This window comes from Ctenocephalides felis, unplaced genomic scaffold, assembly GCF_003426905.1.
Source record: "Ctenocephalides felis isolate EL2017-DRISC unplaced genomic scaffold, ASM342690v1 CF-g0.4_SCAFFOLD_01886, whole genome shotgun sequence".
In the NCBI taxonomy this organism is placed as follows: domain Eukaryota; kingdom Metazoa; phylum Arthropoda; class Insecta; order Siphonaptera; family Pulicidae; genus Ctenocephalides; species Ctenocephalides felis.
In genome coordinates this window covers 107,137,316-107,157,353 of record NW_020538040.1, presented here as the reverse complement: position 1 = coordinate 107,157,353, position 20,038 = coordinate 107,137,316, and the positions used below count along the sequence as shown (strand labels likewise).

The following is a 20,038-nucleotide window of genomic DNA, read 5'->3' as shown; positions in this document are numbered from 1 at the left end:
GAGATATTTGACAACCTAATATGAATAAATATATAAGTACACATATACACACACACATATATATCATATATAAAATTCTTCTGTAACAATGTAAGTTTCATTAATCATGATTAAAAATGAAGAAAATGTAATGTCTACATTATTATTGTCGAAAAGCAGCTGATATGTGCCATAATTAAAATAATATAAGATGCAAATAATATAACTGACAGTCTGCGCATGCGTCTGACGCGCACGGCGAATCGTGTTCTCAACTGCGCGTGGTTTGCTTTTGCTTGCAATAATTTTGTTTGCGCACTTTGCGAACAGATTCGCCGTACGAATTCGTGCAAAGGAAACGAGCCATAAGTGATTGCGCTCAAAAATATTCAATTTGCGGTCGTTTTGCCTTACTATACTAAGTCACAATACAAAAAAAAATACTTATTCAAAAAATTATTTAGAAGTTTCATTGTGTCAAAAATTCATATGGTTGGCATTTTGTACGGAATATTTACTTAATGGAGCGCTTTGGGTCTGAACTTTTTTTTACTGTTTTCCAATTCGTTTGGAATTTTGGAATTAGGCTCATCTTACTCTCAAGTTCAAAAGTGAAAACAATTGAGACTCCTTTGCACTACCCGGGGGGATGCCATTTCTTTTTAGTGGTGTAATAACGTTGGGTGTGGATAAAATAACTAATTATAAGAGAAAAATGTTTAATAATGTTTTTCAAAAAAGCACATACTTTTCAAGTTACTGGCTACTGAAAATTTGTTTCTTTTTTGCGTTTTTTATCAATAAAAATAAAATTATATCAATAAAAATCCTAATAAATCGCTATTTTACAGTGTTCTAGGAACAATATTAAGTTAATTATGAAAATGGGTTTTTATAGTTCTCCAAATAAGCTTTAAAAGAAAGTACTTCTTTGCGTGTAAAATGAGTGAGCTATCATGCAATTAAAAGACGCATACAATGTTTTTTTTTTTCATTTAAATCAAATAGTTTATGAGTGCCATTTCCACCAAAATTAAAAATAATCGTTTTCCATCTAGAATTAACTTGGTTTGAGAGATCTTGATGGATTCTAGAAAATACCATAACATTAGTACAAACGATTTTCAAAAAACTCATCATTTCATAAAAAAATCCATTTAAAAAAAAAACAATTTCTCATTATAATATCTCTGAAAGAATACGTATAAAAGTATATATATGAAAATTCAAGGTATTTTTCAGACTAATTATTGCTTTTTATTATTTTTTGTTACACAAATATTGATAGAGTTCTAATTGTTTAAAGAGTGCGCGGCTGTCCAACCGCGACACGGAGTGTCTTTCGAGCCCTTTAACCCTTCGCCGTTTCAAAATAAGAGAAGTTACGGTAAAATTTATGATAAAGAAAGTTGTAGCTCATTTAATCACCTTTAAAATAGTATATTACAAGTTATGATAAAATCAGAATTAAGAGTTATAATCCAATTAATGCGGGGGGTGGTGACGAAATGCAAATTGTTTTCACTTCTGAACTTTAGATTAAGATTAGCTGGGCATACGCTTTTTTCCTCTCCATTGACTGCAATAAATTTGTTGATAGTAGGTTGAATAGAGCACATGTGAACAAAATTTGACAAATTAATTCACTTCAAATATGAACTTAAGTAATAATGTATATTGAGTTATTAGTGTGAAAAATGCAATTTAGATATTAAAATACTAAAAGCCAGTTAAAATATGGTACGAAATTATAAAAATTGTAGGCAACATTATTGAAGCAATTATTTTGGGTAGAAAAATCCAAGGTGATATTGTACCTTGACCGCATGCTATATATTAATTCTTTCTGAATTTGTTATACTTTTTAAAAGATTTCAATTTTCAACACGTGTATCTATGCTATGACAATAAATACATGGTGATAAATTTGGAAAAACAATGTTTTAGCTGTGAATAAACAGAAAATCATTCATTTAAACATCCACATCTACAGGTATGTCTAAAAATATTGTATAACCCTTAAATTCAATAAAATAAATTGAGCTATTGGAAATAAATTTGTTCTATAAATCGCAGTGTATAATTTTTAATATATAATTTTATGGAACATATTTTAATATTTGTTAAAGGGATAATTAAAGTTTTATTTGTGGGAATTGAGAATAATCATTTTATTTGAAACAGTACTACATTTAACATCACTCATATATTGGTGTAGTAACTCGAAAAACAATAATGATTATTTTTAACTGAACGGTATAAATATTAGTATAGGATATTAAAAAAACGTAGAGGTGGGTACAGGACAACGTCTGTCGGGTCATCTAGTATATATATATATATATATATATATATATATAAACCTACGTATATATACATATATACATACATATATACATACATACATATACACATATATACATGTATAAACATACATGTACTCATACCTATCTATGTAAATACAACTATATACGTACACATATACATATACGCATACACATACATATATGTATATATATGCATATACATGCTCATATATATATATATATATATATATATATACACTAGCTGACCCGGCAAACGTTGTTTTGCTAAATAAGGTATATTCTAAATCATTTCTAGGGAATCAAAAATATTAATACTTTAAGTGCATAAGGATGTGTTGTTTGAATGCTGTATACAATTAGGTATTATAAAAACAATAAACCCCATTAGTTTGTCTATATTTTGCCAATACAATCAAACTGCAAGTTTTATACACTTTCTATAGAAAACATCGTATAATCCAATCCGAGTCTTTTTTGGTCTTTCGGCTTATTAATTACGTTTCAAGTTTTTCAGATTTTTTTTAGATTCTGGATTTTGTGTATAATAGTAAATAATACAACTGAGCTTATACAAAATTTTCAACTTTTTGCGAGGAGAGATAAGAAATGAATTAAGTATTTCTTCTTTGACCTGCTTTTTGAAAAGTTTCAAGTAACATTCGATGAATTAAAGTAAATTTAATAAAAAGTATATATGTAGAGCAGGGCGAGACACAAAGGTCCAATTTGACTTTGAGCAAATATAAACTATATTGTGAAAACCATAACAATTATATCACAACAAATAAGACATATCAAACGAACAATTATCTGACTACGTTCAGTAAACTGACTTCTACTTCATCATTGTAGAAATGTGCTTTTTTGATGTCTTCCAAAAATTTGTTATCTAGACCTTTTTATCCTATATGCGGGGTAACTTGTAACGGGCAGGTGGCAAAAGGTTTAAAGCCTTATTATAATTTTAAAGGTATTTTACAAAATAATTACATTTTTAACTAATGCTAAAACTACCAACGGAAGAAAATACTTTTATTATGGATTTTCAAAGATTATCTCCCCCATTTCAAAGATTATCGTTTTCAAATCAAGGTTGTAGCTGGCTATACATCTTTTTTCCTCTACTTTCAAATATTGTTGTTAAACTTTGCTTAACTTTACTGATTTTTGGCACATCGGTGGTCGACCTTTTTAATCCCGGACCTTCATATATTAATATCTATTCTGCGATAAATTCTGGGAAATTATAACTGGAAAAATGTTATTCGACAAAATGTCCATTTGATCTATACCAAATTTAGGTTCTGAATTTAAATAACAAAAATAAAAAATAATATAACTTAGAAAATATTTTATAAATACCAATGAGTATATAATTATACAAATGAGATCTTTCAGAGCACCGTGTTTGAGAAAAATATGCTAAAAAGTGCATTTTCATATTAACATATCAAAAAAGTTTATATTTTGAGTCTCTAGTAACACTTGCGGCCCGTTTGCTAACGTTTTTGTATATAAATAAAACTACAAACAAAACTACTTACTTTAAATTTATCATAATTAAATAATATTCGCGTAAAACATCCTATTAAACGTAATTGAACATCATCTGTCAAAAGCGTTTGACATTTCACGAAATTGGCACCGTCCATTGTTTTATTTAAATTACGCTTCTATAAAAATTTTCAAAGTAAAAATGTAAAGTTTCTACGCGGATGAAAACGCTATTGAAATAATTTCTCACCTTTTGGACTTTCTCTGGATTGGCACGAATTTTTAAAGACTAAGACTGGCCAAATTGATTCTGCCGTTTTCGAGTTTTATTCGGACATTTGAAAGAGAGCTTCATTTTTATATATAAGAATATATATATATATATATATATATATATATATATATATATGAGATTCAGTCTTCAGGGCGATACATCAATTAAAAACTTGTATGACTTTAAAACATTTTTATTTTTTCCATACGTTTCGACACATAGTTTTGTGTCATCTTCAGTGGACTCTAGTTTGAAGGCACAGATAGAAATTATTAATTAAAACTAATATATAAGAAGTGATATGGTATGAACTTACATGTAATTGTAATAATCCTAATTATTTCATAATTATAAATGTTCACAATGCACAATGAAACTTCTTCTTTTATATTAGTTTCGATCACTTCTTATATATTAGTTTTAATTAATAATTTCTGTCTGTGCCTTCAAACTAGAGTCCACTGAAGATGACACAAAACTATGTGTCGAAACGCATGGAAAAAATAAAAATGTTTTAAAGTCATACAAGTTTTTAATTTATGTATTTGCCCTGAAGACTGAATCTCACATATCTCAACATCAAAATTATAAAAATTTAACACACACACACATATATATATATATATATATATATATATATATATATATGAGTAAGTTCTTCAAGGGCATACATCAAATAAAAGGCAAAGATTTAGAAGTTAATCTTTAATTTTTCCAAACGTTTCGACATAGTATTTTATGTCATCATCAGTGGATATAAATATGGTCTTACATCAGTAGCTAGCGCTAGGAACACAATTTTGCACTATCATATATACATTAACTTGTTTTTTTATATATTAATTTGTTGAACAGAGTATGGCAAAATATTTGTGAAATATATAATATATTTTGCACAGAGAACGTAGTTTATGTGACAGAGCCCGAGGCTGTAGTAACATGTGTTTAAAAATTTTTAAACACATGTTACTACAGCCTCGGGCTCTGTCACATAAACTACGTTCTCTGTGCAAAATATATTATATATTTCACAAATATTTTGCCATACTCTGTTCAACAAATTAATATATAAAAAAACAAGTTAATGTATATATGATAGTGCAAAATTGTGTTCCTAGCGCTAGCTACTGATGTAAGACCATATTTATATCCACTGATGATGACATAAAATACTATGTCGAAACGTTTGAAAAATTAAAGATTAACTTCTAAATCTTTGCCTTTTATTTGATGTATGCCCTTGAAGAACTTACTCATATTTCTCAACATCAAAATTAACTACTTTAACATATATATATATATATATATATATATATATATATATATATGAGCCGTTCAGTGCACACATCGACTAACTCCATTTTTTGAAAAAACTGAGATATTAGTGCGAATGTACTCAGTGTAATCATAACTGTTAGTGATAATAATGACTTTCCGGAATAATGAAAATTAACTCTGTGAAACATAATTTTTTTTTGACCTCTGAATAATAAGTCATTTATTTCAGAAGACATTTTGATTAACTCCATTTTGTGTAGTGCATATGTTCCGGCTGGACCGGTTTTCGGGTTTCATGAATTACAAATAAGAATTTGATAAAAACATAAACCCTAAGATTGTTTGGCAAAAAACTGTAGAGTCTCAAGGATGTTACAAACTTACATACAAAAATTCGTGTACCCGGCAAAACAGAAATATTAAAACTGCCTTAAGTTTATTGAAACTTGTTTAAAATACGGAAATAAGAGCTAAGTCAATTGAAATGAAATTTCTGGTCAGTGGAAATAGCTATTTACCTATTGACTCTAGATTATTGAGTCAGATGCAATAAAAATCGAGACATTTTTTCACTAGATAATTGGTACAATATAATAAAAACATGTAAAAGGAAAGCGCCATTTTAGTTAATCCAAATATTCCACGAAGATTTTTTATCAACAAAGCGATTAGAACAATCACTAACAGAAAAGTAACCATTACAGAGTGTCCAGTAAATTTGCTTAAAATACGCTGGATAAAGTTAGAAATCTTATATAAGCCAATCTTATATAATTTAAATGTGTCTATAATGAAGATACGTATTTTAAAGCTATTAATATAAGAAAGTCTGTACCAGGTTGACCAAAATGTTTGAATAATATACAATAGTCGTTATTATATTATAAAGCTAGAACTTTGAAAAAGGAAAAATTGACATAAAGGATTTGCTAAAATTCATTCCCCCCACTACGAAAAATTGACAGAAATTATTCTAATCATCATAGAATACAGCTGATAGAGAAAATATTATTTATAGAATTACTGATTAATCACAAATAATATATTACAACAGTTAACATTTATTTTTATGAAAATGCTTTAACACAAATATATAAGAATTAGGTTTATTATTTTTTTCAGTTGACAACTTGATTAACTCCACAAGTCATATCAAATCTTTAACTTGAATTATAATTATTTACTCACTATTTACTGTAATTAACCTTATATACCGTCACATGTAAGCTATATATGTATTTATACGTTCTACATTATATTTTCCAACTTATATTATTACAGGAATTTTTAAAAGCAATGTGCATTACTTCATCGCTTTTCTCCACTTTCTGTTTTTTGGAGTTAGTCACTGTGTGCACTGAACGGCTCATATATATATATTAGGGTGGACCTTAAAATGGTCATTTTCGAATTTCCTTGCTCTCAGGGGCTCAAATGGTTCCAAATTGATTAAAAACAATTCTCTGAAAGTTTTAACTCTTAATATTAACGTTTAGATAGAGCGCAATTCAATCAATCTTTGTATGGAAAAAGCATGGAAAAATTTTTGAAAATTAAAAAAAAATGTTTTAGGTATAACTTAGCGACAAATGAATAAGTTTTATTCATTCATTTGTTAACTAAATTACATCTAAAAAACTTTTTCAAAATTTTTGAAAAAAAATTCATGCTATTCCCATACAAAACTTCGATTGAATTGCGCTCTATCTAAACGTTAATGTTAAGAGCTAAAACTTTCTATTTGGAACCATTTAAGCCCCTGGGAGCAAGAAAATTCGAAAATGACTATTTTAAGGACTACCCTATATATATATATATATATATATATATATATATATATATATATATATATATATATAATTCCAATTAAATTTTAGATATGGCCGAGAATATGCTGATCCCTACTTGGGTCATAGTATAGGACCTGTCGCAGGATATGGAGTGAGTATTATAAAATTTACTTTTAACATAAAATATTTTATTATAATCAAATATGGCTTTATTGATTGTTCGTATAACATTGCTATCACATCAGTTGGTACCCCCCTTACGAGCTTAATTCGTTTCGTAAGCACGCTTGCATGTCGAATTGTTTGTATGTCGAAGCAACTTTTTCCATATAAATACATTAAAATGCTATTAATTCGTTCTAGCACAGTGCTTTTATCAATAATAAAAATAAATGAAACGTTTATTGTAAGATCTAATACATATTCTGCAAAAACATAGCAAATTACTAAACAAGAAATGATTAAGTATTCATTATATGTGCTAGTTTTTGCGTTAAAAAACTGTCCAATGAGCATTATTTATTTTTTCAACTCATTATAGTATTGCGAAAATGCATAACATTAAAATTAATTAATTGAATTTTTTAACTTCAAAATAATTTACTTTTAAAATTTGTATGTTAGTTAAATGCGACTTTACATACGAAAATCTTTGTTACAATTGCTGTTAGATGAATCAGTTTCATTCGCACCGCCATTAGTTTATGTTACGCTTCTCACTTGTACGTTCTCGAATACGCTAGGAACGATTCATTGCTTTGTGATGCAAGCGGCATCGCTTCTTTGGCGGCTCGTATCACGAAATTTGTTCGTATAACCGCTATATTATCTCGAAACCGCGGCTCATATCTCGAAAATCACGTATGACGAGTCGCTCGTAAGGCGGGGTACCACTGTGTAACAATTGGAAAAAATGTTTTGGTTTTAAATTTTATTATAGGACAATTATTAGACCTGCAACGAACAGTATGCTCGGGTAAACTTCCAAGACCGAATACTGAATATTCTGCAGGTTTTTAACGCCTAAACTCGATTGTTTTAATGTAATCATTATCTGCAGTTGTTAAATTACAAACGCATTGAATATTTATTAAAGTTTTATTCCTAGACTTGCGATGACTATTCGGTTACTTTTTGTTATTTGGTATATTCGGCACTATTTATACTATTCGGCCAAAGACTGAATACTTAAATAATACCTTTGGGTATAATGAATTAATAATAAAATAATTAAAAACGATTGTTTTAATATATATATATATATATATATATATATATACTAGCTAACCCGGCAAACGTTGTTTTGCCATAAAAAATATGCCTAAATTAATAAAAGTGCCAAAAATCAAATATTTAATAGATTTGGACTCTGATTCTTTGACAAATAGTTAAAAACTTGTTTTAATTTTCAAAATTATTTGACATTTCATACTTCAAAAATTAATTCACTCGCATCATAGTTTTTTGTTTATTATACTTTTGTCATGTCATATATGTCAATAAAATTTTCTTTCAAATATTATTTATTTGTTAATAAATTAATAATTATTTTAAGTCATCAATGAATATTTATATAATTGTTGAATTCATAAGTTTGGCCAAATCAACACAGAAATATTGTGGAAATAAATATTTTTTTACATAAAGATCTGATTTTTGACATTTGCATTTTATTTCAAATCAATTATAACTGTCAAAATATTTTCTTTTCGGTCAAAATTGAATATAATATGATAAAATATTTAGTTTGTCTAGTTTGTTTTTGTCAGATTCCAATGATACCCTCAGATTGTACTGTTTCATTTAAGAGGTTACAATTTCCTGTAAGGTTAGCATTTGCGATGACAATCAAAATATATCTTAACTGATATATTAATAATAATATTATATTTTAATTACACAAATTTCTTTACACTCCCGATAAATAATTCCAACGCATCATAGTGTTTTGTTTATTTTAATTTTGTTTATGTCAATTTTTTTTAATTAAAGAATAAATTAAATTTTAGTCTAAATCAACGCAGTATCTTTATCTAAATATACATTTTTTTATATAAATATTTGATTTTTTACATTTGCATTTAATTGAAAAATAGTGAATGTCAATTTCATATATCCAATATGCACTAAATTTATAAATGTCAAAATATTTCCTTCTTGGTCCAAAATTAATATAATATGATAATATTTATTTTACAATAATGTTTTGTATCTATAATTTGCTTGGCAATATTGCCTATAACATAACTTGGAATAATTAATTTATTTGCTTCTTATTGAAGTAAGTCGTTAAACATTTTTTTGTGAAATGTCAAAATTTTGTTTATGATTAATTTTAAATTCAATATGCCGCTTTTTATTGTGATCTCTGATCTATAATGTTTTGATGAAGTTTTGGTTTCCGAAATAATTTGGTAAGCTAATCAATTTAATCTAAATCGTAAATTTATTTATATAATTATTTTCATAAATACTGACAAATGACATTTAATTTTTTTACATGTCAACATTTATTCAAATTTTTAAGCATTGATTTTTAATTAGATTTAAAACTATAAACAGTGATTTTGAATATAGCATTTCATCAAATTTGGATTTAAATGTTGGATACTTCTAAATATGTACATGTTTTTGAATTTTATTTTTTGAAGTGTCATTTTTTTTTTCAAAAATTATATATCGAAATTTCCTTAAATTTTGACTGTCATTTTAGTGCTTTGTTTTTTTTGGTCATTTTCTGTCAAAATTTTTAGAAATTTTTAAAAATTATATATTTATATTTCAAATTTACTTTTCAAAATTTCCTATAACCTAAGTTGGATATATATGCACACGATGAGCCAATAAAATTTAAAATCGGTTCAGTAGTTTGGGCGTCCATCGCGAACCAATATCGTGATACGAGATTTATATATATATATATATATATATATATAGATATATATATATATATATATATATATATATATATATATAAAAGTTTTCTTAATAACAAATTTCTTATATTTGTTATTAACATACGTCATTAAGTAATTTCTTGCGCTATCCGTCGTGAACTCAAGTATTATGACATAAGAATATTTATAAACCACTCAAACCTCTAATTAAATCCTATTCATCGTGGAATCAAGATTAATTTTGCAGCAAAAAATTTATTTAATTAGTGATGTTGTAACTCAAATTATTATCTTGATTTCGTGATGAATAAATATTATAAAACAGCTCACATGGATATAATTAGTGGTTAAGTAGCTTATAAATATTCTTATGTGTCATAATACTTGAGTTCATGGCGGAAGAATTTACGTAATGACGTATGCTAATAACAAATATAAAAAACTTTCAATTGGCGTGCGCTCTATCTATGTTTATATTAAGAGCTAATACTATTAGAGATTCATTTTTTATTCATTTGGAAGTATTGGCGCCCTTGGGAGCAAAGAAATTCGAAAATGTCATTGTTAAGGACCACTCTAATATATATATATATGTATATATATATATATATATATATATATATATATGTATATATTGTAGAGCTTCGATCAAAGAATCCAAAAAGTAATAAAAAAAAAGTTTTTTTAATAAACCTTTTCTTTATTTATTTACTGTCGACGTTTTGGAACTAGGTACATGATCTTGATAAGATTTAAGCGAACAATATGGTTAAGAAAAGCAGAAGATGGTGGATTTTTTAATTAATAAAATTGTTAAAAAATAATGTACAGAAATATGACAATGACTCCTACTCCACCCAATTTCAATACTGACGTAGTATATTCTGTTTCTTGCAACGACTGTTCTTTCCAATACATTGGACAAACCTCACAATATATACACATAAGAATGAGGCATCATGAACTAAGTGTGGTCCACCATAAACAAAAAAAAAATTCCAAAGAACCTTGGTACAACACTCGGTCGAATATGCCCACTCGTTTAATTCACTCCAAAAATTTTATATCATGAAAATTGCATCTTTAAGAGGTTATTTGCGGAAAGTTGTCTTATACTTATGAACGCTTCTAATAGTGTTTACACTATTTGACAAATAATCAATATCGATATTCATCTAAGATCGATAATTTAGGTATTTACATCCTGATATATAAAAACAACACGCACACATATACTTGCTATAATCAGTTTGTTACCAACAGTCTCGAATAACAAACTCAAAAAAGATATAATTTAAAGAAATTTTGAATTACAAAATTTGTTTATTCGTCTGAAAAGAAATTTATCAATTCACTTTTTTTTGATAAAATCTTTTTTAGTGAAAAAGTGTTAGTGTATATTCAATCATACAGGTAATTAATTCTGCTTTTTTCAGTAATCTTTTCTTAAAACTTTCTAAAACTTTCCAATTTTTAACATTTTTAATATTTTGTTATATAATCCACTTATTTATTTTTATCATTTTCATTTTGATTATATTATCATATTTCTGTTCATTATTTTTTCAACAATTTCATTAATTAAAAAATCCATCATTTTCTGTTTTCTTGATCATATTGGATGCTTAAATCTTATCAAGATCATGTTTCTTGACAGATGTCCTGAAGATGGAATGTACCTAGTCCAAAACGTCGAAGTAAATAAACAATTTAAAAAAAAACTTTTTTGTTTTTTTTATTACTTTTTGGAGTCGTTGTTCGAAGTTCTACAAAATATAATATATATCTTATATATAAAATTCTTCTGTAATGGGGTATGAAAAGATAATCCTCCTAAACGATTATTTGGATTTTAATAAATCTCTATGAAGTTTGTTAAGGAAAGTTTTTAGAATTTTTTGATTCATAGAAATATGGTCAGATTGTAGAAATAAATGGAAAAAAATTACAAAAAACCGCTTATCATTGATTGACATTGAAAATACTTGAGGCATAAACAAATAAAGACTGTCATTTTCCAATTATTTTAATTCACTTATGAGCTAAGACAATATTAAAATATAATATATTCATGATTATGAATAAAACTAGCTGTAAGTGGAATTCTGTCTTAAGGCAATTAGGGCATCGTGCCTTAAGGCAAATTGCTGAAACTTCCCGTACCAAAAATTATTATTTTTTTTAAAAACGATTAACATTTTTGAAAAAAATTTACTTCGAAAAAATAAGATTTTTGAGAAACTATAAATTGGACAAAAAATTACTTTTTTTTGAAAAAAAAATTTTTTTTTTAAATTTTTTAAAAAAAAAAATTTTTTTAAATTTTTTTGTTTTGAAAAAAAAAATGTTTTCTTTATTTTGACATATTTTGGAAGATCTGAACTTGTTTTTCAAAGCAATCGTGCTGCTTTAACTGCATAGAGACAAAATATAAAGCGCGTAAGCGCGGCGTCGCTGTCTAACGGGTAAACATTGATACGGAACCCATAGGAAAATAAACAAAATTTATACTTATTGTTAAAATCTCTATAAAATATCTGAAAATTTGATGTGCGTATGTCTAATGATCATTTTTGACCGCCAAATGGCATTTTTTTCTACTTTTTTCGTTAGATCTCCGAAACCGCTAGACCTGCCTTTATGAAAATATGATCAGTTCTTCACCTTGTCAATACAAGTAAAATGTTTTTTGAATTATTAAAATCGGACGCTCCGTTCTCTTAAAAACTGAGTTACGGTTTTCGGCACTTTTTGCCCCGTATCTCCGGAACGGCTAGACCTGCCTTCGCCAAAAACTAATCAGCACGTCTCCTTATCAATACGAATCGAATGTTTTTTGAATTATTCAAATCGGTTGATCCGTGTTCCCGAATTCGTCGACGAAAATTTGTATCCGCACATACATACACACACGCACACACACACACACACACACACACACACGCACACACACATACATCCATTTTTTCTAAGGTATGCCAAAATGTTCAGAAACCTCTGAAACGTAAAGATATATAAAAATTTTCATTTTCGATTTTTTTGCGATTACTATAACTTACCCTACGGGAAGTTAAAAATATAATGTCTACATTATTATTGCCGAGAAGCAGCTGAGATATACCAAAAATTAATATAATATAGATACATTATATATTTGGCAGGTAACAGTTTGCGCATGCGTCTGACGGGTTGTGGACTGACTGAAGTGTTGCGCCCATACTCAATGTGACAAATTATTATTTTTTAACTAATGCGGTCGTGTTTTGCCTTACTTTACTAAAACAGAATACAAAAAAAATTTACTTATTCAAAAAATTATTTAGATGTTTCATTGTGTCAAAAATTCGTATGTTTGGCATTGGATACGGAATATTTAATCAAGTCAATGGAGCGTTTTGGGTCTGAATTTTTTTTACTGTCCTCCAATTTGCATGAAATTTGGGAATTAGGTTCATCTTACTCTCGAGTTCAAAAGTGAAAATAATTTAGACTCCGTTGCCACTTCCCGGGGGGATAACATTTCTTCTCAGTGGTGTAATTTTACTTTTTTTTAAAAAAAATAATGTCGGATATCGATAAAATAGCTAATTATAAGAGAAAAATGTTTAATAATGTTTTTCAAAAAAGCAAATACTTTCTAAGTTACTTGCTATTGAAAATTTGTTACTTTTTTGCGTTTTTCATCGTTTTTTGCTAATATCTTCAAAAATATACCTATCAACGAAAATCAAGTAATGAACAAAATTATATCAATTAAAATTTTAATAAATTGGTGTTTTAACAATATTAGATATAAAAATGGCGTTTTATAGTGCTCGAAATAAGCTTTAAAATAAAATGAGTACTTCTGCGTGTAAAATGAGTGAGCTATCATGCAAATAAAAGACGCATACAATGTTTCTTTGATTTAAATCAAAAAGTTTATGAGGGCCATTTCCACCAAAATTAAAAACAATCGTATTCCATCTAGAATTGACTTGATTTAAGAGATCTTGATGTATTTTAAATAATACCACAATTTTAGTACAAACGACTTTTAAAAAACTCATGATTTCATGAAAAAAAATCCATTTAAAAAGAAACAACCAATTTCTCATTATTATATCTTTGAAAGAATAAAAGACACGTATAAAGGTATATAGATGAAAATTCAAGGTCTTTTTCTGACTAAATATTGCTTTTTATTATTTTTCTGTTACACAAATATTGATAGAGTTATTATTGTTAAAAGTGTGCGCGGCTGTCCAGCCAGAGTGTCTTTCGAGCCCTTTAACCCTTCGTTATTTCAAAATAAGAGAAGTTATGATAAAATTTATGATAGAGAAAATTGTAGCTCATTAAATTACCTTCAAATTAGTGTATTACAAGTTGTGATAAAATCAGATTCAAAAGAGTTATAATCAGAATCAATAAGTTATAATTAATGCGGGGGTGGTGATGGAGTGCAAATTGTTTTCACTTCTGAACTTAAGATTAAAATTAGCCTATTTCTAAAATATGAAGCAAATTGGAGCACATTAAAAAAATTCGCAGGGCACAAGCTTTTTTCCTCTTCATTTACTGCAATAATTTTGTTGATCGTAGGTTGAATAGAGCACACGTGAACCGGATTTGACAAATTAATTCACTTCAAATATGAACTTAAGTAATAATGTATATTGTATTATTAGTGAGAAAAATGTAATTTAGATATTAAAATTACTGAAAGCCAGTTAAAATATAGTACGAAATTATAAAAATTATAGGCAACATTATTGAAGCAATTATTTTGGGTAGAAAAATCCAAGGTGATATTGTACCTTTACCGCGAATGCTATATATTAATTCTTTCTGAATTTGTTATACTTTTTAAAAGACTTCAAATTTCAACACGTGTATATTATGCTATGATCATAAATCAAAAAGGCAGACGATGATTTTTTGTGTTATAAATTTGGAAAATCAATATTTTAGTCGTGAATAAACAAAAAATCATTCATTTATCCACATCTACAGGTATGACTGAAAATATTGGATAACTCTTGGCATTAAAATAAATTAAGCTATTGGAAATAAATTTGTTCTATAAATTGCAGTTATAAATTTGGAAAATCAATATTTTAGTCGTGAATAAACAAAAAATCATTCATTTATCCACATCTACAGGTATGACTGAAAATATTGGATAACTCTTGGCATTAAAATAAATTAAGCTATTGGAAATAAATTTGTTCTATAAGTGTATAATTTTTGATATACAATTTTATTGAACATATTTTAATATTTGTTAAAGGAATAATTAAGGTAAAATGTTTTTTGAATTATTAAAATCGGACGCCCCGTTCTCTTAAAAAATGAGATACCGTTTTTGGCACTTTTTGCCGTGTATCTTCGGAACGGCTAGACCTGCCTCCGCCAAAAACTAATCAGCACGTCTCCTTATCAATACGAATCGAATGTTTTTTAAATTTTTCAAATCGGTTATTCCATACTGTCGAAATTGTCGAGAACATTTGTTTGATCCATATAAATAAACTTCAAAATAAAAAATCTTAGTACAGAACCCAATAAAACGTACACACAATGTGTACACATTACGAAAGCCTTTATAAAATATCTAATAATTTAACGCCAAAAAGCGCTTTTTAACTTCCCGTAGGGTAAGTTATTGTAATCGTCCAAAAATCGAAATTGAAAATTTTTACATTTCTCGACGTTTTGAAGGTTTCTGATTTGGGCATACCTCAGAAAAAATGGATCTGTATGTGTGTGTGTGTATGTATGGATACAATTTCTCGTCCACGTTGTCGGGCGAACGGATCAACCGATTTAAATGGTTTAAAAAACATTTGATTTCTATTGATAGGGAGATGTGCTGATTAGTTTTTGGCAAAGACAGGCCCAGCCATTTCGAAGATACGGAGCTAAATGTGCAAAAAATGGCAGTTTTTGAGAGAACTAAGCGTTTGATTTAAATGATTCAAAGAACTTTCTGCTTGTGTAACGTGCGTTCTGCTTTTGCCAAAAACTAATCACCACTTCTCCCAATCATTACAAATTGAATGTTTTTTAGTTCATTCAAATCGGATGCCCCGTTCTCTCAAAAACTCGTTTTCTATTTTCTGCACTCTTTGCTATTTATCTCCGTAACATCTGGACCTGCCTTAGCCAAAAACTAATCAGCACATGTCCCTATCAATAGGAATCGAATGATTTTTGAATCATTCAAATCGGTTTATCCGTGCGCCCGAAAACGTGGACGAAAAAGAAACACACAAGGACATCCATTTTTTCTGAGGTATGCCTTCAAAACGTCGAGAAATACTACCCTACGGGAAGTTAATAATGTGAGAAAGCTGAATAAAGTATATTATGAATGCATATGTAATTTATTTCATTTTATTTTATTTTTTTATTATTTTTTTAGAAATTATATAAAAATAAATTTAGATGAAATTTTATGAAAATAAAAATCAATCATTATCTGAAATAAATATTAAAATAACTTTGATTGTAGGTCAATTTGACCGCGCGCAGTTGGTATTGGTATATATGAATTGTCGGTAGGTTTAGTGTCAACCCCTTAAACTTGCAATGACGAGCAGAGCCCGCGTACGATGGCTAGGCAAAACATAAATATTACGCGTCTATACGCCCGCGTATGATAATCGGCCCAGAAGCGAATATTACGGGCATGGCTCGTTACGGTAATCGCTTATATTACAAAATATTTATTTATACGAAACTATAAAACACAAAATTATTTTTATTTTTGTGGTAAACTGTACACTGTGTGGAAAAATAGTCGCGAACGATGGCACTAGCTTGAACAACTTTGGACCGACATTGTTGCATCTAAATCGTAAGTCAAGAGGTTAAAGAACTTAGCTAATTTTAACAGTAAGACACTGAAATAACTATAAAACACAACACTACGAAATGACAGTCGTTGATCTTTCTGTAAACTTCGAGATAAATTGATTTATGATTTGCTTTTTTCATTTGCTTACAGTGTTCATTTGGATAACAAAAGATATTGTAAACCATGATTTCAAAGCGACACTAGTGGTGTATGGCACCGTGCCTTAAAGCAAATTGCTGGTACTCCCGTACTGTAATAAAATATTCGAAGAATATTAAATGTTTTCGAATATATTATTATAAATACTGTAACTTTTATTATTCGTATTTTATGGACAAAGTATAAGAGCTTATACATTGAACGATGATGTTTATATAAGTTTACATAAAAAGTAAATAAACAAAACGTAATGAATTTATTATTTTAAACTTTGAAAAAAAAATGTTTTTTTGCTTTTTCGAAAAATGATCGTTTCGTCAATACAAGCAAAAAGTTTTTTTGAATTATTCAAATCTGATGCTTCGTTTTCTCAAAAACTTCAATTTCTTTCTATATTTAGCTACGCATCTTTGAAACGGCTGGACCTGCCTTTGCCAAAAACTAATCTCCAATTCTTCTTATTATTAGGAATTGAATGTTTTTTAAATCATTCCAGTCGGATGCCCGGTTCTCGCAAAAACCGAGTTTCCATTTTCTGCACTCCTTGCTTCCCTTTACTGACCCATTACTATAACCTACGGGAAGTTAATATGGTTATGATTAAATAAATTCATTTGTCATAAATCAGAAAAAAATGGACAGTTTAAAAACTCTAATGTAACTAATAACGTTTCGTGGTAAAGAAAAATATACTTTGAAAAAAATAATATCAATTATTATGTTTGAAATTATTATTAAATGTCAAATTATTTTAGCATTCAAAAATTTGAAAAAAAAAACAATTAAAATGATAAATACAAAGTAGCAAAGATATTATAAACGACAGATTGTGAAGAAAAAGTAAATTATTCGCCATAAATTTGAAAAGAAAGTACAGTAATAAAAATCGAATATTTTAGTAAGTAATAGTGGTGTGTGTAACATTACTGCAAATATAGAAAATTGAATTTTAATTGTCAAATAATTTTGAAATTCATTTTAATAGTCAATTTCATTTTAATACATATTTCTTATTTATATTTTTTAGCACACACTAATTTGAAATAAATGAAAACTTGTTGGTTTGGTATTTTGCCTTGAGGCAAGTTACATCAACTTCCAGATATGTGTAATTAATCGACTTAATCAATAAAAACTAAATTAATTTATGAGTGATTAAAAGTATACCGAGTGGATTTATTACACATAATTGAAAACGAGCGAACACTTTGACACGGAGAATTTCCAAAAATAAATTTTCAGAAATCAACATTGTTATAATTGAACCAGTTTTCATAGGACTTTAATGGCTTGATATGTTCATTGAAACCAAGTATTCTATCGTTATACTAAATAAAATCGTCCAATTTTAATTTTAACAAACGTGAAAAAAACTACTCATTTTCTTAAATTTTGATGAATTTTTAAAATTAAACTACTTGTCGTAAGGTCGTAATATTGTCGTAGAGCCATAATATTTTAGTATGATCTAGAAGACCATGGTATCTACCGACAAAAAAATAATAATAAAAATCGTCGAAAAATTTTTTTTTAACACTTTATTACAAGAAAACGGCCCGGCCGATCTCTACCGACAACTGCACGACAACAGCACGATTCCCAATCAATATCTTTCGAACGGTTTTTGAATTTTCAAGATCGATTAAGAACTGCGGGCTAAAACGTGGACGAAATTTTTTTTCACTTTTCTGCTCTTTACAAAGAAACGGCTTGGCTGCTCGCCGCGCAAAATTGATAAACGCTAGTCCTCATCGAGATACATCGAATGGCTTTTAAATTTTTGAAATCGGTCAAGCCATTTTTGAGAAAACGTCGATTTACGGCAAAAAATCTGTTCACACACACACACACATATTTTTTCCAAATTTGGTCTCAATCGATTCAGAATGGCTTGAAACGTCGAGAAAACATAAAATTAGCGAATCGGAATTTTTGATGAAAACATAAACTTCTCCTTCTGGAAGTTTACAATGAAATGAATGTGCTCAAAATCAGATATTTGTAAAAAAGTCCCTTTTTTACTAAAATATTAAGTAACATCTAAATTAATATATAATATAATAATAACATATAATTTATAGTCGATACGCAATGAAATGGCGTATTTTATATATTATTTGAAACTAGCGGGGCGCATGGCATCGTGCCTTAAGGCAAATTGCTGGAACTTTCCATACCGTAATTAAACATTCGAGGAATGAAAAAATAATCAATAATTGTTTTGAAGATTTTCAGATAGATTATTTATTATAAATACATACTTTAAATTTATAAGTGCTTTTTAAATTGGGTGATGGGCGTATTTTATAAACAACTTATGTGTACGTTTACAAGAGTCCATTTTTTTAAAATTTGATTTTTCTGATAATTTAGAAATTTTTTGATAATTGAAATGCTTTTTTCAAAATTTTGAAATTTTTTTTGAAGTTTAAAATTTTTTGGAATCTAAAACAACGTTTTTTTAAATATTTTTAAAATTTGGAAATTTGGATTTTTTTTTAAATTTTCAAACTCACTAAATTATCTGTAAATGCATTTTTTGCACACCATCTACTCAAGCAAAATATTTTTCCAATTAATCTAATCGGATAATCCGTTCTCTCAAAAACTGCATAACCGTTTTTACACCCTTTACGCTCTATACCTCCGAAACGGCAAAATTGCCTTTTGCAAAAACGCCTCGCGATCGAGTACGAACCGAATGACATTTTAATCATACAAATCGGTTATTCTATACTGTCGAAAATGTCGAGGACATTTGTTTGAACCATATAAAAAAACTTCAAAATTAAAAATCTTGGTACGGAACCCAAAAAAATTTACACAAAATGCGTACATAATATTAAAATCTCTATAAAATATCTGATAATTGGATGTACATATGTCCAACAAACATTTTTGACCGCCAAATGACATTTTTTTAACTTATTTTTATTGAGAGTCCATAACCGCTGGGCCTGCCTTCCCAAAAATACCAGTTGTTCATTTTGTCAATACAA

At 28.0% G+C, this 20,038-nt stretch overlaps 1 protein-coding gene across 1 annotated transcript in view; it reads left to right on the top strand.

Annotated features, from left to right (window-relative positions):
* LOC113377334 (RNA binding protein fox-1 homolog 2) overlaps positions 1 to 20,038 on the top strand; it is a 312,484-nt gene that overhangs the window by 278,757 nt on the left and 13,689 nt on the right. The window contains exon 10 of the mRNA XM_026617617.1: positions 7,230 to 7,293. Coding sequence (XP_026473402.1) covers positions 7,230 to 7,293 — 64 coding nt within the window. The remainder of the gene's footprint in view (positions 1 to 7,229; positions 7,294 to 20,038) is intronic.